Source organism: Phascolarctos cinereus, unplaced genomic scaffold (assembly GCF_003287225.1).
Source record: "Phascolarctos cinereus isolate Bilbo 61053 unplaced genomic scaffold, phaCin_HiC Scaffold_7;HRSCAF=346, whole genome shotgun sequence".
NCBI lineage: Eukaryota > Metazoa > Chordata > Mammalia > Diprotodontia > Phascolarctidae > Phascolarctos > Phascolarctos cinereus.
The window spans coordinates 66,603,011-66,629,525 of NW_027556180.1; the positions used below are offsets into that span (position 1 = coordinate 66,603,011).

The window sequence follows — 26,515 nt, forward strand, 5'->3', positions numbered from 1 at the left end:
GACTTTCATCCAAGATATTACTAAGATCATGATTAGGAATGACCTTTGGGAGTTACCATGTTCCTGTCTAGTAGCAACACACTGGTACTCATAAATTCAAGGACATAAAAATTAGTGTTAAAAGAGATTAAGAAGCTAAACCTTTGAGTGTTTAAGAGAAATTATAGCAAAAACTCTATATTCTTTGTCCTTTCTTTCTCTGACTGGACATAAGTGAAGGAGAAAAGATTCATCATCTAGTCTGTGATTAGGTCCTGCCTGGCTCATGGTTCATACAGAGAACCCATTTCTTAGATTAAGAAACTTCATTGTAAAACTTGAGATATAATGGTTTGGAAAGTTTCCTTAGTTTCTCCTGGGTTCGAAGTCCATGACTTTGTAGGGGAGTGACAGCCATTGGAGACAGGCGAATTGGCTTGGATGTGGGATCTGATAATGCAATCCTATTTCAATTCTTGCTGTGCATTCAGCTACACATTGTTTAATTAGTTCTGAATCGGTAAGATTTTTGTTTTTCTTGAACAACATTCTGGCTTCATTTATAATGTACTCCTTTTCTCTGATGGTGTCCTCCCTCTGTACCTCCTTGCAAGCACGAAAATCCTGCAGTACAGTTTGAGAATTTCTTATCATACTGCTGTTGTCATACTGTATACATCAGGCCTTCTCCCCCACCTCCACCCCCACAGTACTTCGGATAAGAGGAGGGAGTGTCTGGAGCCCCGTGGAGCCAATGTGGACAGGTAGGATAATTGGGGTCTGGCCCGATAGGCCTGTTCTTTATGTTCTCTTGAGTCTTGTATTTGAAAGTCAAATTTTCTATTCAGCTCTGGTCATTTCATCAGGAACACTTGAAAGTACTCTAGTTCACTGAATATCCATTTTTTTCCTCCCAGTTCTTTCCTATACTCAGTTTTGCTGGACAGGTGATACTTGGATGTAATTCTAGCTCCTTTGTGCTTTGAAATACTATATTCTAAGCCCTCCGATCCTTTAATGAGGAAGCGGCTAATCTTGTATTATCCTGACTGTGGCTCCATGATACTTGAATTGTTTCTTTCTGGCTGCTTGTAATATTTCCTTCTGGATCTGAAAGCACTGGAATTTGGCTATAACATTCCTGGGAGTTTTCATTTGGGGATTTCTTTCAGGAGGTGATTGATGGAGTCTTTCAATTTCTATTTTATCTTCTAGTTCTAGAATACCAGGTCAGTTTTCCCTGATAATTTCTTCTTGTTCATGTTGTTTGCCTTTTTTCTGGCTTTTAAAGTTGATCTCTGGGGCAGCTAGTGGATAGAGCACTGAAGTCAGGAGGACCTGAGTTCAAATCCGGCCTCAGACCAAACACCTGACACTTACTAGCTGTCTGACCCTGGGTAAGTCACTTAACACCAATTGCCAAAATAATAATAATAATAATAATAATACTTAAATAATTAAATAAAATTTAAATTTAATTTATCATTATTAATTAATAATTAATTTTAAAAATAATAATAATTAAATAAATTAAATTTAAAAATTAAAAAAAATAAAGTTGATCTCTGCTTCTGGGGCACAGGGGGCACTGTCCCAGGCTTCTTATGATGGGGGTGAGGGGCCTGGTTACTGGTTTTGTGTGCTGGGGCCTTGGATGTTGGCAGGTGGAGGATGTAGGTAGTTTACCTGGTGCTAAGTTGGAGCTGGTGGTGGTGGCTGTTGCGTGCCTAGTGTAGGCACATGCCTGCTCCACCACTGTAGGGCTTAGAATCTCCCACTGGTTTGCTGAAGTGGGGCTTGCTGCTGGCTTTCCTGGACACCTCCTGTCCAGTATTGGTCCCCTTCAGCCACAGCAAGAGGGACCTTTCCCGTTAATGCCCCTAGCCTTCCAAGCTAAAAGACTGCTGTATTCATCTTCCTACTGGCTCTACTATTCCAGGATTTTTCCTGGGGCAATATTCTCTGGGTTTTTCGAGGTCAATAAGGGAGGGTGAGAGCAACTTACTGCTTACTCTGCCATCTTGGCTCCCAAAATAGGTGACTTTCAAATATTCTGTCTGTGGGCTGATAGGTCCAGGGGCAGCTGCTGCCACCGATTCTGTCACTCCCAAGGCCTGCTCCTGATTTGCTGGGGCCAAGGCCAGACTACACTCCTCTCCCACCCAGGTCCAACAGACCTTTCCTATGGACCTTCTAAGTTGTCTTTCGCATTTGTGGGTTGAGAAGTATGGAAACTGCCACTGCTGCCAGCGATTCAGTCCTGCATCCCCTGCCTCCATGTCTCTTTCCCCCACCAACTGGAAGTGGGTATGTGCTCTCAGCCAGGTGTGACAGACCCTTCCTGTCGATCTTACAGGTTGTCTTGGACTGGAAATCTGCCTCACTCTGTCTCTCTGTGGGTTCTGCCACTCTCAAATTTGTTCAGAGTCACATTTTAAAGGTATTTGAAAGGGTTTGAGAGAGTGCTCAGGTGAATCCCTGCTTTTACTCTGCCATTTTGGCTCTACCCCACCCCCCCCCCTCATAATTTCTTGAAATATGATGTCTAGGCTCTTTTTTTTGATCATGGCTTTCAGGTGGTTTAATACTTCCTAAATTATCTCTGCTGCATCTATTTTCCAGGTCAGTTGCTTTTCCAATGAGATATTTCACAATTTTTTCTATTTTTTCAATCTTTTGATTTTCTTTGATTGTTTCTTGATGTTACATGGAGTCATCAGCTTCCACTTGCCCAATTCTAACTTTTAAGGAATTATTTTCTTCAATGAGCTTTTGTACCCTTCTTTCCATTTGGCCAATTCTGCTTTTTAAGGAGTTCTTCTCTTCAGTATATTTTTGTGTCTCTTTTGCTATTTGACCAATTCTATTTTTAAAGTGTTATTTTCTTCAGTTTTGTGCTTTCTTTTACCAAATTATTGACTTTTTTTCCATGATTTTCTTTCTCACTCTCATCCCTTTTCCCAGTTTTTCCTCCACCTTCCTTATTTGATTTTGAAAATCCTTTTTGAGTTCTTCCAGGAATTACTTTTGGGGCTAAGACCAATTCACATTTTTCTTTGAGGCTTTGGATATAGCAGTTTTGACTTTGTTGTCTTCTTCTGAGTTTGTGTTTTGATCTTCCCTGTCACCATAGTAACTTTCTCTGGTTAGGTTCTTGTTTGTTTACTCACTTTCCCAGCCTTTTTCTTGACTTTTAGCTTTATGTTAATGTTGCGCTTTGCTCCCAGGGTGGAAGGGACGCGGTCCCAAGCTTCAGGTCTATTTGGGTTTTTTTGCAGCTGTTTTCAGAGCTAGTTCAAGGGGTCTGTGAGTTTTCAGTTCTTCCAAGGTGGTATGAACTAAAGAGCAGTGTGTTTACTACTGTCCTGGCCTGTGCTCTGGTCTGTGAGTAACCACACGCACTCTTTTCTGCCCTAGAGCTGCAACCAAGGTCCCTGCTGTCCTACAGCCGCAAGCTCTGGTGTGTTAGTGCTTCTTTTCACCCTGGGACTGCGACCCAGGACTGCAACTTGGATCCACATATGGGCAATTCAATGGAGTCCTGCACCCAGTGCCAGCAAAGGGACCCCATAATCTCTTTCTGATCAATTTCTGACCCCCTTACCATCTGTAGATTGAGAGCTCCAGAATCCACCAATGCTGATTCAGTTGCTCCCAAGGCTTGCTGCTGGATTTCTGAGGGGGGAGAGGGGGCACAGCCTATGCTGGACTGCACTGCACTCACACCCTGGTGCAACAAACCTTTCCTGCCAACCTTCTGAGTTGTCTTGGGCTGGAAAAAATTCCACCCTATCCTTTTGAGGATTCTGCCACTCCAGAATTAGTTTTAAGGCACTATTTAAAGTTGTTTGGAGGGTATTTTGGGAAAGCTCTGGTGAGTCCCTGCCTTTTCTCTGCCTTTTTGGCTTCACCCCCTTCTCCTGGACTTTTTTGATGTATAAAATAACTTCTTTATTTATGCATATTTTTTCCTCAGTGATTTTCCAACACTGTGCTTTGTGCCTACAGGAATCTTTTTTAAAAAGAAAATTAGGCATTATATTTCTGTATTAGCTTTGTGTGAAAAAAATGATAAGGCATAGCTTTTTATTGCTGGTACAATCCATGGAAGTCAACATAAACTGTAATCAATACTTTTTTTCTGTCAGTTAGTCATGTCCAACTCTTTGTGACCCCATTTGCGGTTTTCTTGGCAAAGATATCAGAGTGGTTTGCCATTTCGTTCTCCAGTTCATTTTACAGATGAGGAAACTGAGGCAAAAAGAGTTAACTGACTTGCCCAGGGTCACACAGCTAGCAAGCATCTGAGGCCAGATTTGAACTCAGGACTGTATGCACTATGCATATACACTATGGCACCACCTAGCTGCCCTTAGTCGAAAAAGGGAAGTTCAAACAAGTGGAATGTTTGGAAGAGAAAGAATGAATTCAGTTTTGGACGTGTTGAAATTACGGCAGCTAGTTGGCACAGTGGATAAAGCGCTGGGCCTGGAGTCAGGAAGACCTGAGTTCAAATCCAGCCTCAGATACTTACTAGCTGTGTGACCCAGGATATACCACTTAATCCTTGTTGCCTCAGTTTCCTCATCTGTAAAAATGAACTGGAGAAGAAAATGACAAAACACTCCAGTCTCTTTGCCAAGAAAACCCCAAATGGGGTCATGAAGAGTCATACACAACTGAAACATCTGTTGAACTGAAGATGCATATGGGACATCCAGTTCTCGATGTCCAACAGACAGCTCATGATACAACACTAGAAGGAGAAAGGATATGGTTGGATAAGTAGATCTGAGAACCATTTATATAAAGAGATGAAAACTGACTCCATGGGAGCTTATGAGAGAAGTGGGCCCAGGACAGAGCCTTAGGAGCGCCCATGCTGAGCAGGAATGACCTGGATGAAGATCCAACCAGGGAGAATGAGGAGTGCGCAGACAGGTAAGAGAAGAACCAGGACAGAGCAGAGTTGCAAAAACCCACTTAGGAGAGGGTATCTGGGAGAAGAGGGTGATCCCCAGTACCAAAGGCTGCAGAGAGATCAAGAAGGATGAACACTGATTTTTTAAAAAGCCATTAGATGGATAATTTTGATTACATTAAATTAAAAGGGTTTTATGCAAACAAAGCCAATGCATCCAAGATTAGGAGGGAAGCAGGAAACTAGGAAAGAATTTTTACAACCAATGGTTCTGATAAAGGCCTCACTTCTAAAATATGTAGAGAAGTGAGTCAAATTCATAAGAATACAAGTCATTCCCCAACTGATAAGTGATCAGAGGATATGAATAGACAGTTTTCAGAAGAAGAAATTAAAGCTATCTATAGTCATATGAAAAAATGTTCTAAATCATTATTTTTCCTCTTCCTTTTTTTTTTGGGGGGGGGAGGCTAGGCAATGCGGTTAAGTGACTTGCCCAGGGTCACACAGCTGGTAATTGTTATGTGCCTGAGGCTAGATTTGAACTCAGATCCTCCTGAATCCAGGGATGATGCTCTATCCACTGCACCATCTAGCTGCCCCCACTAAATAACTATTGATTAGAGAAATGCAAATCAAAACAACTCTGAGGTACCACATCACACCTATCAGATTGGCCAACATGACAAAACAGGACAATGATAAATGTTGGAGAAGATGTGGGAAAATTAGAACACTAATGCATTGTTGGTGGAGTCGTGAAATGATCCAACCATTCTGGACAGTAATTTGGAACTAGGCCCAAAGGGCTATAAAATTATGTATACCCTTCGACCCAGAAATACCACTTCTGGGTCTGTATCCCAAAGAGATCATAAAAACAGGAAAAGGAACCACATGTACAAAAATACTTACAGCAGTTCTTTCTGTGGTGGCAAAGAACTAGAAATGGAAGGGATGGGGGGCAGCTAGGTGGCACAGTGGATAGAGCACTGGCCGTGTAGTCAGGAGGACCTGAGTTCAAATCTGGCCTCAGATACTTAACACTAGCTGTGTGACCCTGGGCAAGTCACTTAACTCCATCACCTAGCCCCCCCCCCAAAAAAAAAAGGAAATTGAGGGGATGCCCATCAACTGGGGAATGGCTGAGCAAGTTGTGGTATATGAACGTAATGGAATGCTATTTTGCTGTAAGAAATGAGGAGCAGGTGGACTTCAGAAAAACCTGGAAAGACTTATATGAATTGATGCAGAGTGAAATGAGCAGAACCAGGAGAACATTGTACACAGTAACAGCCACACTGTGCAATGACTGATTTTGATAGAGGCTCTTCTCAGCAATGCAAGGATCTAAGATAACTCCAAAAGACTCACAATGGAAAATGCTATCCACATCCAGAGAAAGTACCGTGAAGTATGAAGGCAGATGCTCTCCATTTCCTTTGTTGTTTTGTTTTATTGCTTCATTCTCATGATTCTTCCCATTAGTTCTAATTGTTCTTTACATCACGACTAATGGGAAAATATGCTTAATATGGATATATAAGTAGAGTCTATATCAAATTGCACACCATCTTGGGGAAGAGGGAGAGAAAATTTAAAACTCTAAATCTTATGGAAGTGAATGTTGAAAACTAAAAATAAATAAATAATTTTTTTTAAAAAAGCCATTAGATTTTACAAGTAAGAGATCACTTGTGACTTTGGACACAGACATTTGAGTCAAATAATAAGGTCAGAAGTCAAATTACAAAAGGTTTAGAATTAAGTGAGAGAAGTGGAGGCACAGATAGTAAATGGCTTTCTCAAGGAGTTTAGCCCAAAAAAGGGAAGAAAGATATTGGTTGGCTGTTAACGGAATGATAGAATTAAGTGACAGCTTTCTAAGGAGGAGGGAGGCCTAGGCATATCTATAAGCAGCAAGGAAGTAGTCAATAAGGACAGAAGATTGGCGGGGGGGGGGGGGGAGTGCAATCTACTAAAGAATAGGGGAAAGGATGGAAGGATTCATGTAGAAGAGTTTGCCTTGACAAGGAGAAGTCACCTCTCTCTTCATGAGAAACAGGGATGAAGGAAAAGCTAGTAAAGAAGACATCTGATGTAAGATGAGGTGGGGGAGTGGGGATAGAAGAACCGACTGTCATCAAGCAGCTTCAGTTTTTTCATTGAAGTGTGAGGTGAGGTCCTCAGATGAGAGGATAGGGGAAAAGGGACACATGGGAGGCTTGAGGAGTCATGAAAAGGCTTGGAATAGCTGTTAGCTATGCTGAGTAGGACAGTGAGACACTTACAGAGCAGTAAAAGAATTACTTGGCTGCAGTGAAGGTCCAGTTGAGACTATGTCACATAAATTTTTAGTGGACTCAGTCACAACATGGTTTTGGGATTTTCTCCAGCTCTGTTCAGCAGCACACAAATAAGAGTGAAGGCAGTGGATTATGGAAATAATCCAAGGCTGTGAATGAGCGATGATATGGTAAAGAACAAAAGAGCGGAAAAGTGGAAAAGAGTGCGAAGCTGAATTGCTTCACGAAGACATCAAGCTAAGGAAGGAAGGAACGCCTTAGGCATTGCAGGGATGATGGCCTGGGAAATAACCGAGTGGTGAAGAGACTGGAGGTAACAGTGAAAGTGAAGAACAGGGTTCAGAATCACAAGGCAGAAGGAAAGGTAGAACGGCAAAAGATTACGATCAGATAAATGAATTTCAGATTTCATGAATGCAGAAATGGAACACTTGTAGATGACAGCAAGATAAAATGTACGACCAACCCTGCGCATAACTGAAGCGGAGATGAGGATTAAGTCACGGGGAGATAAGAAAAATTGAAGAAGTGGGAAGTTAGGGCATCTGAAAACGAATCAATATATGAAGTCATACATGAATACGTGAATCAATATGAAGTCTCCTAGTATAACAGCAAGAGTTGGGATGGAGAGAAAGCCTCTGAGTCAGGCACTGAACTCATTGAGGAAGGAAGGAGGGTGTTCTCTGGGTGTAGGTACATAACAGCTACCAGACGCTTTATAATTACATATTGAATGAATGAACCTCAAAGAAGGAGAAACTACTGAGTAGCGATGACAAGAGGGAAAGCCTGGAAGTGGCAATGGGGAACAAGGAGTTTTCCAGCTCCCTCACCACAAAAACAGAGTCAAGGGGTAATCAAGACGAATCAATCAGTAAACATTTATTAAGTGCCTACTATGTGCCGGGCACTGTGCTAAGCACTGGGGAGAGAAAAAGAGGCAAATGAGTAAAAATGCAATCAGTACTAAGAAGGGTATCCAGGTCAGAAGATGAAGGGAGCGGGAAAGGAAAAGGTTGAAGATGAAAGCGAGTGTACTAACTATGAAACAAGCATTCCAGAAAACACAGCAAAAGGGATGGGCCGATCTGACATGGGACATGGCGGAAGAGGTTTATGGTTGAGGGAGATGAGAGTAAAGCAGTGGGAGATGGGGAAAGGAGTTTGTACGGTGACATGTGGGGGTTCAGAATCACTGGGGTGAGTAAGAATAGGACGGAGTGGGAGTGTGTTCACCACTGAGGAGTGAGTCCAAGCAAAGAATCCTGGCTGTCCCCATCCCTGGAAGTGACTTCCTCATCTGTCTCCCGGCTTCCTTTGAGTCAAAGCTAAAATCCCACCTTCTTTGCAAAGCCTTTCCCAGTCTTTCCTCTAAGATTATCTCCAATTTATCCTCTCTATATCTTGTTTGTACATAATTGTTTGCATATCATCTCCTCTATTAACCTGCCAGATCCTTGAGAATGGAGACTGGTTTTTGGTTTTGGTTTTTTGGTTTGGGGTTGTTTATTTTTTTGGGGGGGGGATCTTTTTTGGGTTGGTTGGTTTGTTTTGCCTTTCTTCTTAATCCCAGAATTTAGCATTGTTTTTAACACATAGTAGGTGCTTAATAAGTGTTTATTGAACTAGCTGTGTGACTCTAGGCAAGTCACTTAACCCCAATTGCCCCTCAAAAAAAAAGTGTTTATTGACTGATATTTTACAGATGGGGAAAATAAGGCACAGAGAGGTTAAGTGACTAGGATCACACCACTAATGTGTGAAGTACAATTAGGAAAACCTTGCAAGTCCAACACTCCATTTCTTCCCCCCTCTCCCCCCCACCCCGCCCTGCTTACAAGAGTTTTCTTCCTCCTTTCCTTTGCAGAGGAAGACTAGGTACAAGAGAAAAAAGTAAATCCCTTTCACTAATTTTTTTTCTTCTTTTTTCCCTTTAAAAAAAATTCTTTGTTATAAGGGATGGCTCTCTGGAATGGGAAGCAGAAGGGATCCAAGGTGGTATCAAAATGGAAGGTATCTATAAGCACTTATTAAAAAAGAAAAGTGAGAAACTTAAAAAAACACATAAAAATCTATTTTTAAAAACACGTAATTGCACACAACTCACCTCTTGCCCAAGAGGTAATGACTTACTGAGACTTCTATATTTGGATATGGCCAATATGGGAATTTGTCACATTTATTTTGAGTTTTTTCTTTTTCTTTTTTTTTATTGTTCAGTTGGGGGTGGGGAGAGTGAGAAAGGGAGGGAGAAATAATAAACATGTATAATTAAAGAAAAGAAGCCAAAATTTATAAGATTTTGCTTGTCCAGACTTGTCACATGATAATTCACACATAGTTATTATGAAAGTTTCCCAAATACGTCTAACAATTGTTAAAGTCCTGAAAATAAGCTATCAGGACCCGACTTAGTGACATTTAGTTTTAATATGGAAGAAAATGTCTAATAGGAGTATGGAGATCAATGATGTGTTGAGGTCTGAGAGGTTGTGACCCCTCAAAGACTAGAATATAGGATGGGGTCGTCTGGAATGAATTCACAGACTCAAGCATTCTTTAAGTCAAATTGGCAAAAAGTTTATTGTTACACTTTTCTGCGGGCAAGGATTCTTAAGGAACCTGCGACCTTAGAGGGGCACAGTTAAAGTTTATATAGGATAAAATATAATAAAACATGTGTCAAATATGCTAACTAGGTGATTCAGGGTGGGATCAGGGAGTGGTTAAGGAGCGGTCAGTTCTTAAAGGAACATGCACTTTTTGTATCTACTGCACAGGCGTTTTACCTAGAATTTACTAGGAAAAGCCCACAGGGAGGGCCACATGGTTTTAGGCCTGCTAAGTCACTAAGTTCATTAGAGTTCAGGAGTAACTGAGAGTTGTCCAGTCCAGCACCAGTCAATGTCTTGTTTGACAAGATAGATGTAGGGAGTATACACATGCCTTAGGTCTAGGATACAGATGATGAGTCCAGGATGCAGATAATGAGGAAGGGCAGTAGTATAGGTAGTGCAGTGGGTAAGAATATCTTTATGACCCAGTGCAAAGCCATTTAAAACTAATAATTCCTTCAGGTGCTCTCACCAGGGAGAGAGATAAGGGTCTTGCTGGGGCCCACTCATGAGTAATTGCTAAGCACAGTGTGCTTGGGCTGGGGAGAAACTGCCAGGGACAGTGTTTCTGAGGCTAGGGAGAAATTGGGGTCTAAGCACAAGCACCCAAGCACCCCATCAGATGTCCTGAGAATAGAGGGCAACATACAATTTTAAATTTTTTTTAATTATAAAATAGAAAATTATCATCAAACAAACATTTCCAATATACAGAGGTCAGAAAAAGAGGATTCTACACGACACTGTGAACTTATTACACATGACTTTTTACAAAATGTATATTAAATGTAGTGTGGTCATACAAAAAAATATGTAATTGGTGAGAAACTAAAAAGTGTATCAAAAGTCTATTTTTTAAAATAGTTGGTGAACATGGAACTGGAGAAAAATAAAATACTAAAATAAGTTCTTAAAAAATAGTCGGTGAGAAACTTTAAAAATATCAAAAATCGATTTTTAAAATGGTTGGTAAGAAATTTTTAAAAATCAAAAAATATATTTTAAAAAATAAATAAATGGCAGGAAACTTTAAAATTTTTAAATCTATTTTAAAAATAAATGGTGAGAAACTAAAATATATATATATATCAAAATTTTATTTTTTAAAATGGTGAGAAACCAAAAAATATCTAAAATCTGTCTTAAATAGATGGTGAGAAATTTTAAAAAGCTAGTTTTAAAAAGGAATAACTGAGTGAGAAACTTTTTAAAATAAATCAACAAGATCTTGGTTTTTTCTTTCAGGACCCCGGGTACCCGGTAGGCGCTTAATAGTTGCTCGGGCTCCGCCCCCTCGCGGCCTCGCCCGCGCACTGCTCGGGCCGGTGGGCGGTCCCCTGGGGCACAAGGCCTGGCCGGCTGGAAGAGCCCTGAAGCCGGGCTGTCCTAGCTCCTCCCAAGCAGCAGAGGGCTCCGGGCTGCCGGCTCCGTAACGGGAGGGCGGGGACGGAGCTGGAAGCCGTACTAGTGGCTGGAGCCGGCGAAGGGGCGGGAGTCGGGTCCGGTCCGGGAGCACGAAAGCAGGACAGGAGTCATGCAGGTAAGGTGGGAGCCTCCAGCTCCGTGCTGCGCTCCCCGGCAGGCGCCTGAGAGGCCCACCCCACCCCACCCCACCCTAGCCGTGGGACTGCAGGCAAAAGTGAAACAGAAAACGCCAGACCTGAGATGAGGAAGGGGGTCCTGACCTTGCCGCGCCGGGAGGGGGAGGGGTTGTGCAGGGGTAGCCTCGCCTTTCCTGCATGCTTGGAAGGGCCCTCCTCCTGGGATCTGAGAGAATGAGCTGGGGGGGGGGAGAGGGAGGGTCTCAGGCCCGAGGGACGGGGGGGGGGGGGGGGGGAGAGTCGTCTCAGAATGTGGAGGCGGGGCGAGTCTTATCCCAGAGAATCCAGAGTTGGAGGAGCCTCTGGGCTTGGAGCCAGGGCTGGGTGCTGGGGACGGGGGCGCTGGAGAGGGCGGGCCGGCAGGGCAAGGAGAAAGACTTTGAGTTAAGGGCCAGGGAAGTTTTTCCCGACTGAGAACCAGTCTGAAAAGTGTCTCAGCCGGGAGGAAAAGAGGTTGAAAAGTCAGTCTCAGGTCTTGGAAGTCAGTGGGGGGGGGGGGGAGCCTGGGGATACAGGATGGGAGGAGTTGCCACCCTGGAGGCTAAAAGTATGGAGGCCAGAAAAGGAATCATCTTAGCAGGTCTCCAAAGAGGGGGGAAACAAGGCACAGTTGTGGCAGAGGGTCCTGGGGGTGGGAGGGGGGATGCAATCCGAATCTCTGCCTTCCCAGACTTCAGTAACGTCTCTAGCCAGAAAGGAGGCCGTTCAGGCTGCAGCCAGAGAGCTGCTCAAGTTCGTGAACCGAGGACCCTCTCCCTTTCACGGTAAGTGGCCAGGCCCTTTGGAGAAGAGAGAAGGCTGAGCCCCATTCTGGAGTCCCCACCCTCTCCCACTCCCCAGTCCTCTGTGATGGAGGTCACCTTCCCCCCCTACAGTGGTGGCAGAATGTCGAAGCCGACTCCTCCAGGCCGGCTTCCAAGAGCTCAAAGAGACTGAGAAATGGGAGCTGCAGCCTGAATGCAAGGTATGGAAGGCTGGGGCAGGGACATCCATGTGAGGTCAGAATCTGGAGGATGGAGCCAGATGTTTCCCCAAGCAGTCACATTGAGGACTCCTCCCCCTTCTTTCCTCAGTACTTTGTGACCAGGAACTCCTCCACCATCATCGCATTTGCAGTGGGGGGCCAGTATTCTCCAGGCAATGGCTTTAGCCTCATCGGGGCCCACACGGACAGCCCTTCCCTGCGGGTATGGAAATCTGGGGGACCCTACTCATGGGCCCCAGCTCAGGGTCCTGAGATGGGATAGGAGGACCGGTGGACAGACCCCCAAGGGCGAGAAGAGGGGGAGGGAGAGAGGAGGACCAGGAGTTGAGGTTGAAGACCCTGGGGGAGGGGGTTTGTTTCCTACACGCTATAATAATACTTCATCCTACTTTATAAAACATACGTGATTTTTTCCTGTGTATGTTCAGTCTCCCCAAGCAGACTATAATCCCCTTGAGGCAGATGCAGGGTCCTACAGCTTTTTATCACCTGATACTATATGTCTTATCACAGGTGAAGCGCAGGTCCCGACGGAATCATGCAGGCTTCCTGCAGGTTGGTGTAGAAACTTACGGGGGCGGCATCTGGAGCTCCTGGTTTGACCGTGACCTCACGTTGGCTGGACGAGTCATTATCAAGGTAGGGACTGGAGCTGGGGTACTTGGAGTTAGGCAGGAATCAATCCTTTTATGCCCACAGCATCCCCTTTAGAGAGCTGCTCAGGAAAAGGTAGGTTGGGACCCCCAGGGTCAGGGGATTCGGGGGGGGGGCAATGGGGTTAAGTGACTTGCCCAAGGTCACACAGCTAGTATGTGTCAAGCGTTTGGTCTGAGGGCAGATTTGAACTCAGGTCCTCCTGACTTCAGGGCTGCTGCTCTATCCACTGCACCACCTAGCTGCCCCAGGCCAGGGGATTCTAAAGAGGGGTTTGGGGCCTCTGCCAATCAGAAGATTGGAAGCTTAAGTTGACCTGTTGAGGGCTTGTGAGGCCACACACAAAAGAAGGGCGTGGGGTCTGGCTTGACACATTTCCTGGCTGGTTACAGAATCCTACCTCAGACCAAATTGAACAGCGGCTGGTGCACTTGGAGAAGCCGATACTGCGCATCCCACACTTGGCGATTCATCTTCATCGGACCGTCAATGAGAGCTTTGGTCCCAACGCTGAGACCCACTTGTGAGAAAAGGGCTTAGGGATGGGGGAGAGCGGGTGGGGGGGGAGGACATTACAGGTGCGACCCCCTGGGGGATGTGGATCAGGATGAGGCCAGCTGGGTGAGGGGGGGCAGGGATGCTGGTGGTGGTTCCTCACCTTTAGGAATATGAGGGGTCCACATAATGGTCGTGTGTTTTGATTGAGAAAACCCATGATGACAGAAAGCTACTGTGAATTCAATAATGCTTTAAGTGAACTATGTTACTAATCACTACGATTAGGGAGAATATATATCTGTGTGGAGATGTTATTTATTCTACACAAAGTGAGGGTCCTCTTACCCCCAGGTTGGGAATCACTGTACTAAAGCTTGAGGATAAGAGAGATTAGATGGATGAAAGATGAAGGGCTATTTAGGGACCAGATGGGCATTTGTAATAGGAGGCATGGGCTGGGTTAGCATACATCCAGACCTTTAGATTTAGAGGTGTTTCCCCTGCCCCACTCTCCCTCATTCTGCTGTCCCCATAGGGAACTGTTTCCCACATCAACCTCTCCCCCACCTCCTTGCAGAATACCCATTCTGGCCACAGCAGTCCAGGAAGAGCTGGAGAAGGGGATGCCTGATTCAGGGGCTCCTACTAACCAGGTGAGGAAGAGGACTAGCATCTAGGATGGCAAGAAGGGAAGGAATAGGAGGATGTGGGGGCTAGGGGTAGGAAAGCGCACATAGAAGTCTTGGAATAAAGTGTCCCCAAGTGACCACTCTCCAACTCGTACCTCTCCCTGTAGATGGACCGACACCAGTCAGTGCTTATGTCTCTTCTGTCTGCCCAGTTGGGGCAGAGCCCTGAGGACATCCTGGAGATGGAATTGTGTCTCGCAGACACTCAGCCTGCGGTGAGGAGAGAGTAGACCCCCCTCAGCCTCAGCCAGTGCCCTGGGCTCAGCCCTACATGTTGGAAATAGATACCAAACCCTGGGAGCTCAGAGGCTAAGTGCAGAACAAAGAACAGGAGGGGTTTTTCCTGTTAAGGATCAGTGGAAGCTTGGGACTGTGGGGAGGAGGGAGGAGGGCTGGCCCAGGCTAACCATCCCATCTCTCCAGGTCCTGGGAGGTGCCTTTGAGGAGTTCATCTTTGCTCCCCGGCTGGACAACCTGCACAGCTGCTTCTGTGCCCTCCAGGTGTGGAGCCAGGGGCTCGGCCGACCTATGTGCCTACTCCATCCCCATAGCACAAAGCCTTGGACGTGTGGGGGGAGTCACTAGTGCAAACATACAGCGGTTGAGGAAGGCCAGCATTTCTGTCTCAGACCCTTGAGGGGATGTGGGAGGGAGACAGGGGGCTGCCACCAACAGTATCGTCCACCCTTTCCTAGTAGCACCTCCTACAGTGATGCTGAGGAAGGGTAGGTTGGAGCGTGTGGGAGAGAGCTGGCCTGCCTCAGCAGCCCCAGTTGTTATAGCCATGGTGACTGCGGGTGGGGAAGCAAGGGAGAGAGCCACCTTGGCCCCCAGAAGTAGCCTTTCCTTTAAAAATACAACACAGCGCTCGGCAACGTACTAGCCACTTAAAAAATGCTTGTGGGGGCAGCTAGGTGGCACAGTGGATAGAGCACCAGCCCTGGAGTCAAGGGGACCTGAGTTCAAATCCAGCCTCAGACACTTGACGCTTCCTAGCTGTGTGACCCTGGGCAAGTCACTTAAGCCCATTGCCTAGCAAAATAAAAAATGCTTGTGACCGACTGATTCTGTCTCCACTCGCAGGCTCTGATTGACTCCTGTTCAGCCCCAGCATCCCTTGCCTCCGACCCTAACGTTCGAATGGTTGCACTGTATGACCATGAAGAGGTGAGACCTGGGGCCTGGTGGGAAAGGGAGGGGAGGGGAGGATAGGGTGCTGGTGTCTGCCCATACCTGTTAACATTTTCTAAGCATTTATTCTATGTAAGGACCTGTGGAAGGGGCTGGAGATGGTAAGAGGAAGGCCACATTCTTTGCTCTGCGTAGAACATTTTTCTCCCCCATCTCTCTCTCTCTCTCTCTCTCTCTCTCTCTCTCTCTCTCTCTCTCTCTCTCTCTCTCTCTCTCTCTCTCTCTCTCTCTCTCTCTCTCTTTCTCATTTTGCTCTGGGGAAGGCAATGCTACTTAGTGGATAGAAGGCCAGCCTAGAAGCCAGGAAGACCTGAATTCAGGTCTTGCCCATGACACATTGCATCTTGGTTAGACTTTTTAAGCCAAGCTACAAGCGAGGTGCTGATCTGGAGGGAATCTCCCTGCACTGGTGAAATCCAAGACACAGATCCCCAAAATAAATACAGAGTTTTCCTTGGGTCGTGTACACTTCTTTTCCCTACTATCGTCTTTTACCTTGTTTTTTCTTTCTCTTTTTCCATCTCCATCCATCCCAGCCACTCCTAGACTAGATTATCAGCTCCTTGTGGGAAATGGCTAGATCTCTGAGCTCTTTGGTTTCCCCCCTTGTGCCTAGGACAGTGCCTTGCACATAGTTTCCATCTGGATAGTTTCTGAATGTATGACAGACTTGGTTCCAATCCTCAGATCACTCGTGACTGTAGCCTGGGGCCACAGCAGAGGCAGACTCCTCCCTCCCTCAGCAGCAGTCAGCCTTGATGGGGCCTCTGATCAGAGCCCTGGGATTGTCCCTGGGATAACAAAGGAGTCTGAGATGAAGGCCAGCCTCTGAAAGGTTTACATGTCAGTTGGGGGAGAGAGTTTGGGTGTAGTAAAAAGAATGCTAGGTGTAGAGTCAGAAGACCTGGGTTCTAATGCTGCCTCAGACAGTAGGAAGCAGCATGACCCAAAAGTCTTAGTGAAAAAGTACACCAAGACTTTTGGGATATCCTGTATAAATAGGACCAGGAGAGATGAAACAGTTATAGTTGATAAAGTATTTTTCATACTTTACAAGTATCTTGTTTGATCCTCACAATTCGGTGGCAGATAATGCAGTGGATAGAACAGCGGGTCTAAGGTCAGGAAGACCTGAGTTCAAATGTGGTCTCAGAGGCTTACTAACTGTTTGACCCTCAGCGAGTCACTTAACCCCTGTCTGCCTCAGTTTCCTCATGTATAAAATGGGGATAGTAATATTACCTGTCCCTCCCCCAGCAAGTAATTTAACCTCTCTCTGCCTCAGTTTTCTCATATGTAAAATGCTAGCACCCTCTCCCTCCCTCCAGTTAATTTAACCTCTGTCTGCTCTTGTTGGTAAAATGGTGATGATAATAGCACCTACCACACCCCCTCCAGAGTTGTTGTAAGGACCTGGCATATAGGAGATGCTTAACAAATGTCTGTTACCTTTTTATAAGATGAGTAATGCAGGTTATTATCTCTCCTGTATAGATGAGTGAACTGAGGTGGAAGAGTTCACTCAACCAATAAGCATTTATCAGGCATTTGTTATATGTCAGACACGACGCTAACAAGTGCCAGTGTGAGTCAGTCTCTGTGTTCAAGGAGATTGCACCGTACTGAGAGAATGTGGCAGGATATAAGTAAATAGCAGACTGATGGCCGTCTTGGGGAAGGGGAAGCAAAGGGTGAGAGGGAGAAAAATTTGGAACTCAGAATCTTTCAAAAAATGAATGTTGAAAATTGTCTTTATGTGTAATTGGAAAAAATAAAATACTATTAAATAAAAAAAAAACAAGTAAATAGTGAGTTGGGGAGAGGCTGTCAACTTGGGGAATCAGGAAAGGCCTCTTGGTGCTTGAGCTAAGCCTTAGGCTAGAAGTTTTAAGAGGTGAAGTGGGAGGTGAGAAAGGGAAGGCGTTCCAGGCATGAGGGTAAGCTTGTACAAAAGTTTGGAGTTGGGAGATGGGGAGCCCCGTGAGTTTCTTAGGTCGGAAAGTCAAGTGGTGGGATCCACGCGTCAGGGATATTCATAGAGGCTGGGGGGGCAAGGGCGATGAGAAGACCCTTGCAGGAGGCCAGGCAAGAGCTGATTTTTTGAGGGCCTACAGAAGGGTGACTGCGGTGTGAGTGGAGAGAATGGGATGGACTTGAGAGACGCTGACAAGGAAGGGCCCATAAGCGTTAGGGACCGATTGGACATGAGGGCAGGGATGTCTCCAGGGTTTCAAATCTGAGGGACTGGAGGAATTTCAACAGAAATTGGGAAGTTAGAGCAGAGGAGAGTTTGGGGAGAAAATACTGAGTTCTGTTTTGGATCTGTCGAGCTGGAGATGCCTATGCAACGTCTAGGTTGGAGGGGTCCATCGCCCAGTTAGAGATACAGGACTGAAGCTCAGAAGAGAGGTGAGGGCTCCAAATGTAGATCTAGGAGTCATCCACTTAGAGTGAAATCCATGGGAGAATCGATGAGAGGCTCAAGACAAAGCCATGGGATTATAGACTGAGGACCAGAAGAGGCTATAGTGTCCAACTCCTTCATTTTACAGGTGAAGAAACTGAGGCACACTGGAGCAGCTAGGTTGGTGCAGTGGATAGAGCACTTTCCGTGAAGTCAGGAGGACCTGAGTTCAGATCCGGCCTCAGACCAAACACTTGACACTTACTAGCTGTGTGACCCTGGGCAAGTCACTTAACCCTAATTGCCTAAAAAAAAAAAAAGAAACTGAGGCACAAAGAGGTTGAGTTACTTGCCTAGGGTCACTAGTAGGTTTCTGAGGCAGGATTCAAAATCAAGTGCTGGGGTCCATCTAGCACATGTCGGCGCCTCACCCTGGTTTGCAGACAGGAACAGAGGATGGAGCATGGTTGAGGATCCTGCAGAGGGAGCTGAGAAGGAGAAGTCAGACAAGTAGGAAGAGGCCCACAAGCAAGCAGTGCCGTGAAAACCGAAGGAAGGAGAGAGCATCTCAGAGAGGGTGGTCAGCGCTGTCAGAAGTGAAGAGAGGTCAAGAAAGAAGAAGAGTGAGAGGATTTAGCAACAAAGAGACTCTGGGTGACTGGAGAGAGTCAGAGGGTGGGCACGGAAGCCAGACTGCAGAGGGGAGGAAGTGGGAGAAGGGTGTAGACACCTCAGAAATAGACAGCTTTTTTTTTTCTAGGAGTTTGGCTGTGAAAAGGAGTAAGTAACCAATATTTGATGACATTTTGAGGGCACCACAGTATCAAGTGAAGGTTTCAGGGAGGGGGGAGATCTGAGTATTTTTTTAGGCATCAAGGGAAGGCCCTCTTGGAGAAGAAGAGATTGAAAATTAGGAAGCAGGAAAAAAAATTTAAAAAGAAAAGAAAATTACGAAGCAGGAAGGGATGATCAAAGAATCAAGTTGCTGGAGAAGAAGAGGGGCCCAAGGGGAGGGTCTGGTGTTGGCAAAGAGAAGGGCTGCCTCTTCTGGGATTGGAACCTAGCTCTTCTGACTCCCAGTCTCATGTCCTTTCCACTACACCACAACTCTCTCCCCTGCCGGGATTGTAAACCCTTCAGAAGCTAGACCTGTGTGTTTAAACTCCTTTGTATCCTAGGGCCAGTTACAGCCAGTTACCGTGGCCCAGTAAATGTCGACTGCTAGGAGGGAGGGAGCATTCTATCTGTAATGATGGCACTGAGGGACACGTTGTAAGCCCTTTGAGAGCCGAGCAGTGTTTCATTCAGCAAATGTGTATTGAATGAGCATTAACATGCACAGCAGTATTCTAAGGAGCAAGGTGGAGGTGGCGGTGGAAATTTAATTATTTTTAGTAATTATAATATTTTTTAAACTGCTACCAACAAGGATAACAGTAGGCAAATGCCAGTAAACAGTGTAAACAAAAAATGCCATCTCTAGCTTGGAAATGACTAGGAATTACTCTGCTTTCCAGTTTTCATGAAGATGGGGATGAAACCATTCCCTAGGGTGGGAAGATTAAGCAAATGGACTTCTCCTCCCCACCCCCCCAGACTGCTGCTCAGGGCTGGGGGTAGGGGACATGGGGGAGGATCTGGTCTTTTGATCTGTCTGCCTCAGGGGCCCCCAGCTGAGCCCCCACCACCCCCCTAGGTTGGATCGCAGAGTGCACAGGGAGCAGAGTCGTTGCTGACAGAGCTGGTCCTCCGGCGTATCTCAGCCTCAGCCCAGAATATGACAGCCTTTGAGGAGGCAATACCTAAATCCTACATGATCAGTGCTGACATGGCCCACGCTGTACACCCTAACTACCTGTGAGTCCCCAGGGGCCTCTGCATCACCAGTGTTGAGGGTGTTGCTTTGGGCCCTGCTTTCTCTGGGTGTCTGGGACTGGCTGATGGTGGTCTCAGCTTATGGGTGTTCTTGGGTGCTCTTGCTGGTGGGAAAGCATCTAGCCCAGGGGTGGGGAATCTGCAGCCTCAAGGCCCTTGGACTGAACCCAAGCTTCACAGAACAAATCCTCTTATTAAAGGATAAAATAATAGGGATAATGTAGTAGCCCCATTTCTCTACCTTCTTTTGATGCTCTGAGGTCAGGACTGCTAGGATTTCCTAATAGCAAACCTAAGCTCAAGGTTGGGGAACATTTAATCTCTCTTCTAGGGATAAACATGAAGAAAACCACCGACCCTTTTTCCACAAGGTAACCACCCTTCCTCCCCAATCCCGGCTCAGCCAGGCCCTATCCTTCACCTCACTTCCTACCCAACCTCCCCTCCCCTGCTAGACCTTGTCTCTCTCCCCCTAACCACCGATCCTCATTTTTTCCTCCAAAAGTCTCTTTCCCCTTCTTACAGGCCCTGTCTTTGTCCCTCCCAGCTCTGTAGGCCTCCTCTTTCCCCACTGAGGCCCTATGTACGCCCTTCCCCATATCTCCTGCTTTGCCCTTTGCATTGGACCTCGCTTCTCTTCAACCTATATCTTTCCCTTCTTCACTCCACCTCAGGCCATATCTCCCACCCAGATCCTATCTTCTTCCTCCAACTTCCCCACCAGCCCCAACTTTCCCTCTAGGAACACTTAGCAGTGGTGATGAAGACTGATTGATTAGGGCTCTGTGTCTGCTTCTTTTCTCCTCCACCCCCTCTCGCCCTCACCAGGGCCCTGTGATCAAGGTGAACAGTAAACAACGCTATGCGTCCAATGCTGTGTCCGAGGCACTGATCCGAGAGGTGGCAACCCGCGTTGGGGTGCCACTTCAGGTGAGCATTTTGGCAGGAAGGGGTGGCCCTGTTGAAGACAAGACATAGGGAACAGCAGAGTCACAGTGGGTAACATCCCAGTAGAGAGCCCTATGTGGAAAATTACTGGTCTCCCCCTTGATCACACAGGGACAGCCGCAGCACATGTACCAATCCTTAGTGACGCATAGTGTTCCAGTTACTGCACTTATCTTAGGGTTAACAGATATCATTAGATGTTCTCTAGGCCCTTTGTGTCTGGAGGTTATGACGGCAAAGCCAAGATTCCTATGGAGATCAGAGATTTGAGTCACTCCAGAGTCCACATGTGCCGTGCTTCCTTCTCTGTCCGTGACTCAGAGGTCTTAAGTCACTGATAGACCTCCCATCTCGGCCTGCTTCCTGTATGCGTACTCTTATAGACACTCCTTCCCATCTCTGCAGGAGTTCATGGTTCGGAATGATTCCCCCTGTGGCTCGACCATCGGGCCCATCCTCGCTTCTCGTCTGGGGCTGCGGGTGCTTGATTTGGGCAGCCCCCAGCTGGCCATGCACTCCATCCGTGAGATGGCATGTACCTCCAGTGTGTTGCAGACCCTCACTCTCTTTAAGGTAATCCTTCATCTGCCCTCCCTTATCCACTTCACCATGGCAGCTGTGTTTCCAGTCCCTAGGATTGGTTGCTGGGGCAACGTCATCCCACTACGTGACGAGGCTGATCACCATGGTGATGCCATGGATGCATACAGCAGACCAGCTCAGCCCCAGCCTGAGGGACCCAGGCCAAGCCCCAGTCTTCTCAGGGGAATCAAGGGAGAGAAAGTGGGGGATATAAGAGGGAGGATTTATAGGGAGGTTATCACACCATACTCTAACACCTAGCTATGTCACTGCACTTTGTCCCAATCCAGGGCTTCTTCGAGCTGTTTCCTGTTGTGAGCCGCAATTTTGCAGTCAATTGAGGCCTCTCAAGAGCTTCTCTTCCCTTCCTTATCTCATTAAGTCGTAGAATGTCAGTTCTCACCTGACTCAGACTTGAAATATTAAAATAAATTTTTCATTTGTTCTTGCCCTGCTGGGTTTTTTGAGGGAGGGGGGCACTGGAAGGTTGAGTCCCTGGGATGAGAAGACCAGGGCAGGAGCCAAAAGGAAGGTGCATTGAGGAAAGGGGGCTCTCATCCCTTCTCTTTACCCCAGAAGTGAGCTGGCAGGAGGGATGAGATGGTAAGGACTGATTACATGTGAGGTTATTGTCCTGCTCCAAATCCACGTCTTAACTCTTTCCCCAGGAGTGGGGCCAAGATGCTGCTTTCATACCACAGCCTTCTCTCTCCTTCCTCCTTCCATCCAAGGAGCTGAGGCTGCAGGGACATTGCTGTACCCTCCCAGCATGAGTGCCGCTCTGCAGAGTAATCAAAGGAGCTAGTCTGGAGGGTGCATTAAAGGGCAGCAGAAAGAAGAAGCCCACCCTGGAGCAGTCCCCCTGGAATCCCGATTACTCCTATGACTTCAGCATTATCAATGCGTTAACAAACTTTCTAATTCTGATTAACTAACAAATACTAACTCATTATCAGTGAGAATTTTCCAAGGATGCTTTGGCTTATTAGCCAGGATCTTCATGCTCGCTTATGAAAGCAGGAAGGGAAAAAAGTGAGAAAGCATCTTTCCCCAGCGTCACATAATTGAAATATCAACGTTTACATAGCACTTGTGATATCTTGCAAAGAACCTGATCAAATTGGTTCTTGGTATATTTTTATGACAATTCTGTGAGGTAGATAAGGCTGTTATTATTAGTATTCCCACTTTACAAGCAGAGACATTGAAAAACAAGCTAAATGACTTGTCCAGTGCAATGTAGCAAATCAGGGATGGAGCTCTCAGGATTCTAGCATGTAGGTATTCTGACTGAATCCAGTGCCTTCTTTACTGTGCAGTCCTGCATTCTAGGGTACAGCAATGCACAGAACAGTACCAGTCATCATGCTTGCTTGTATTTACTTCTAATTAGGAAGGGGTTAACTCTTAGCTCTCCCTCAACTCAAATCCCCACCCTTTCTAGTGCCACTCTCTGTGATCTCGTCTCATTTTGTTGGAAGAAAGCACTATGAAGGGAACAAAGGTGAGAAAGACATGGTCCCTACTAGTATTGGAAGGCAGTATGTGATCATGTCTTAAGAGCAGTTCAAAGGGAAGAGCTGGAGCCCTACTTCTGGCTGGGATGGATTCACGGAAGAGGCAAGATCTGAGCTGGGTTTTGAAGGATGACTGGGTCCAACAGGCTGGAACATGGAGCTGAATCTACCATGCTGGAATTTCATAGGAGTTAGTGCAAGTTGAAATGGAGAGAAGATTGGCCTCAGACTTCTGATTCATGGGCTGTGTGACCATGGATAAGTCATCCCTGTGGTGTTCCCAAGGCACTTCTTTATAAGTTATAGATAAGAAACTTCGGAGGGAGTTTCCTCTTTAGAGAACTGAACAAATCACGAGTAGAGGCTCCTCCCGCCGCCAATGCACAAACGCAATGTAATCTTTCACTTTTTTTCTCAATGGATTTTACCACTACAAAATGGAGGAAGCATACTTAGCATTTTGTCTAAAAAAGATCCTGGGGCATTTAGTGGACTGCAAGTTCACTGAGTCAACAGTGATGGGGGCTGCCAAGAAAGCTAATACAGCCTTGATTTGCATTGAGAGGCACAGCTTCCAGAAATAAGGAGACACGAGCCAGTATACTGCACCATGGTCAGGCCACATTTGGAATGTTGTGTTGATTTTGGAGCACCACAATCTAGAAAGGATATTGATTAGCTGGAAAGCATCGAAGATGGTGAAGAGCCTTGGGTCCATGTCAACCAAAGATGGGTGGAAGGAACTGGGGCTGTTTGGTGTGAAGAAAAGAAGACTGGTGGGACGTAATAGCTGTCTTCAAGTACAATATTCAAAAGACAATCAGTTGGAAGAGGGGTTAAGCTTGTTTTGTTTGATCCCAGAAAGCAGAATTAGGCGTAATAAGTGGAAGTATCGAAGAGGTCAATTTAGACTTGATATCTAGAAAAGTGTCCTAACAATCAGGTCTATCCCTATATGGAATACGCTGCCTCAAGAGGATATGAGTTTACCTTTCTTGGAGGCTTTCAGGCAAAGACTGGATGACCACATGTCTGTTATGTTGTATTGGGGATTCCTTTTCAGGTACACATTGGGCCAAAAGACTGTTGAGGTCTCTTCCCCCTAGGAAATTCTATGGACAGGGATAAGGAGGGTTGGGGGAATGAAATGGATAAAGTCTTGAAGCCAGACAAACCTAAAACCTTCCCAGGTGATTGTAAGTAGTGTGCCTTGTCTATAATATAGAACAAGGGTAGGAATAGTTTGTAAGCTCTTCCAAGCTCCAGCACTCTGCACACAGTAGGTGTTTAGAGTAAATGTTTATTGAATTAAATAGACTTAACTGGCAGGCAGTGGGTAGCCATTAGAGGTCTTAAAGCGAGGGAGATGTGTGTATGATGTGATCAGAGCCGCAGTTTAGGAAAATTAGTCTGGTAGTGGTATGAAGAATGGCTTGAAAGTGAGAGATTTGATGTGGAGACCTATGGACCAGTTGACTGTACCTGAATATTTATGGAGAACCATAAGGTTTGAAAAATGCCTTAGGGAGTTAGTACAATTTTATCTCCATTTTAAAGATGAAACAAGCTCAGAGAGATTAAGTGATTTGCCTGCCTACTAAGTGTCAGAGGCAGGACTATCTGGCCAGAGATTTCTTCTGGCTACAAGTTCTGTAATCTGCCTTTTCAAGTTGGGGTGGTGGTGGGGGATGGGGGGAAGGGGCAGAGGTGAGAAACATTGCAAAGAAGGAAATAGACAGGATTGGGTTGCTGAGTAGTTGTTGAGGGAGAGAGGAATCCAAGATGACAAAGTTTTGAGGCCAGGTGACTGGAAGAATTTTAGTGGCATTAAATATCAGAAATTAAAGTACTGGCCCTGGATTCAGGAGGACCTGAGTTCAAATCCGGCCTCAGACACATACTTATTAGCTGTGTGACTCTGAGCAAGTCACTTAACCCCATTGCCTAGCCAAAAAAAAAAAAATCAGAAATTAAGAAGGCAGAAGGAGAAGCTGATTTCAGAGTGAGAGATGATGGGTTTGGTTTTAGATATGCTGAGGTTAAGTCAGAGCTGTTGTTCCTTTGCCCCTGAATGCTTCTGATTTTTCATCCTTAGAGTCAAGTATGTGACTGGGATAACCCCTGGGTTAAACTCCTTTTTTGTACCCTTTCTCATCACAACTCCCAAATTCCCCATAAAGAGGAAGTATTCATCCAAAAGAATTAACAAAGGTGCTCTGTCCAGCACTTCTTAAACTGTGGGTTTAAGCATTATTGAGGTTGTCTTGAGTGGAAAAAATTTAAGAAGCTCCAAATAGCACCTCTATCATTCCCTTGGAATGATGGACCCTGGAATTACCTGTTCAGCCTTGATGGCAAAGGCAAGTTAGTTTATCCTGGTTGGGTGGAAAGAATCCTGCATCTGAGTTTATCTACATCTTATTGCTAACACTTTATAGCACTGTTACTTAACCTTAGCTGAACCAGCTTCCTTGCCTGTAAAATGAGGATGATGCGTGTAGTACTTGCTCCACAAATTTGGGAGAATCAAAACACTTTGCAAACCTGAAGATACTTCAGAAATAAATTGTCAGCTACTATTGTTATTAGCTCATCAATAATTGAGAGGCACACCAATTTGGGCAACTTAACCTCCTAGGGCATCCGCTTCCTCTGTAAGAATGAGTATAAGGATAGTAGGGGGGAAAGCATTTGTATAGTGCTTGCTATCAGCCAGGCCCGTGCTAAGTGCATTTACAAATATCACCTCATTTGATTCTCACAACAACCCTTGCAAAGTGGGTGCTATTATCATCCCCGTTTTACAATTGAGAAAACTGAGGTTGTGACTTGCCCAAGGTCACACAGCTAGTAAACTCCAAGACCAGAAATCCATCTACTGCACTATCCGCTGCTTCTGTCTAAAGACTTTAAAAACTTATTGGTAGCAGCTGAATTGAATGAATCTGGCGTGGAGGAGAGCTGAGCTCATTTCCAAGGCAGTTGACTTGATAGCATTGTAATTAGGAGCACAGCCAGAGTTGCCTTGTCCAAGCATCCAGTGTGGTTAGGTCAAAGTTCATTAAGTCTTTCCTCAGGGTCTATTTAGAGGGATTCTTTGACTCCTTGAACAGTTGCTTGAGCTTGAATGGGGAGTAGCATCTTTACTTTCCAGACCGAATCGATGTTCGCTTCCTCATTTCTCCCGGTTTAACTGTGACCTATTTCACTGTCAGGACTCCTGGGTGCCCTATAGGATAGCCTAAAGAAATTGCCTTCTTTTCCCTTCCAGACTGCAGGTATTAAAGGGAGATCTTTATGGAGACGTAGCTAGAAAGGAAATGTGAATGATGCAGAAAGCTAATTCATCCTAATTCTGTCTCACCTTGCCCCGTGTAACCTCGTCTTCCCATAGTTAGGGGTAGAGTCTGATGCAGAGGCGAAACAGATGGCAGTTAGGGGTGTGGCTTCTATAAAGGGGTGGACGTTAAAAGGAGGGGTCTTCATGATGCAGACCCCCTTGAGGTCAGGGGTATGACGACATTTATGACGCAAAAGCCAGTCTGAGAAAATAAGGGATGGAGAGGTGGGAGAGTCGTCTCTGGGACTGCCCATGATTGGACAAGCAACACCGTGAGGGGCGTGTGAAACCCACCTCTGAAGTGGGTGGGGTGTGCCGTGGCCCCGCCCGAGCCCCCCTTGCGTCCGGCTCCCGCCAGTGTCGCTGCGGTTCTGCCGGGGGAACCTGCGCGCGCCTAGAGGAGGAGG

The 26,515-nt window shown here is 45.9% G+C and overlaps 1 protein-coding gene and 1 pseudogene across 1 annotated transcript; one reads left to right on the plus strand and one right to left on the minus strand.

Annotated features, from left to right (window-relative positions):
- Positions 1-295: 295 nt before the first annotated feature.
- Positions 296-647, minus strand: LOC110219444 (LYR motif-containing protein 1 pseudogene; annotated as a pseudogene).
- Positions 648-11,205: 10,558 nt separating this feature from the next.
- DNPEP (aspartyl aminopeptidase) lies at positions 11,206-21,696 on the plus strand. The gene is made up of 15 exons (XM_021002749.2): positions 11,206-11,364; positions 12,096-12,189; positions 12,301-12,389; positions 12,499-12,612; positions 12,924-13,049; positions 13,457-13,587; positions 14,140-14,215; positions 14,359-14,466; positions 14,675-14,752; positions 15,335-15,418; positions 19,543-19,703; positions 20,053-20,092; positions 20,550-20,651; positions 21,075-21,242; positions 21,542-21,696. The coding sequence occupies exons 1-15, from the start codon at positions 11,359-11,361 to the stop codon at positions 21,590-21,592; spliced, it is 1,428 nt and encodes a 475-aa protein (XP_020858408.1). The 5' UTR covers positions 11,206-11,358; the 3' UTR covers positions 21,593-21,696.
- The last annotated feature ends 4,819 nt before the right edge of the window (positions 21,697-26,515 follow it).

Coding starts and splice junctions, on each gene's coding strand:
- DNPEP (XM_021002749.2), top strand. Junction 20,093..20,549: donor ACCGACCCTTTTTCCACAAG/GTAACCACCCTT, acceptor CGCCCTCACCAG/GGCCCTGTGATCAAGGTGAA. Junction 20,652..21,074: donor GCGTTGGGGTGCCACTTCAG/GTGAGCATTTTG, acceptor CCATCTCTGCAG/GAGTTCATGGTTCGGAATGA.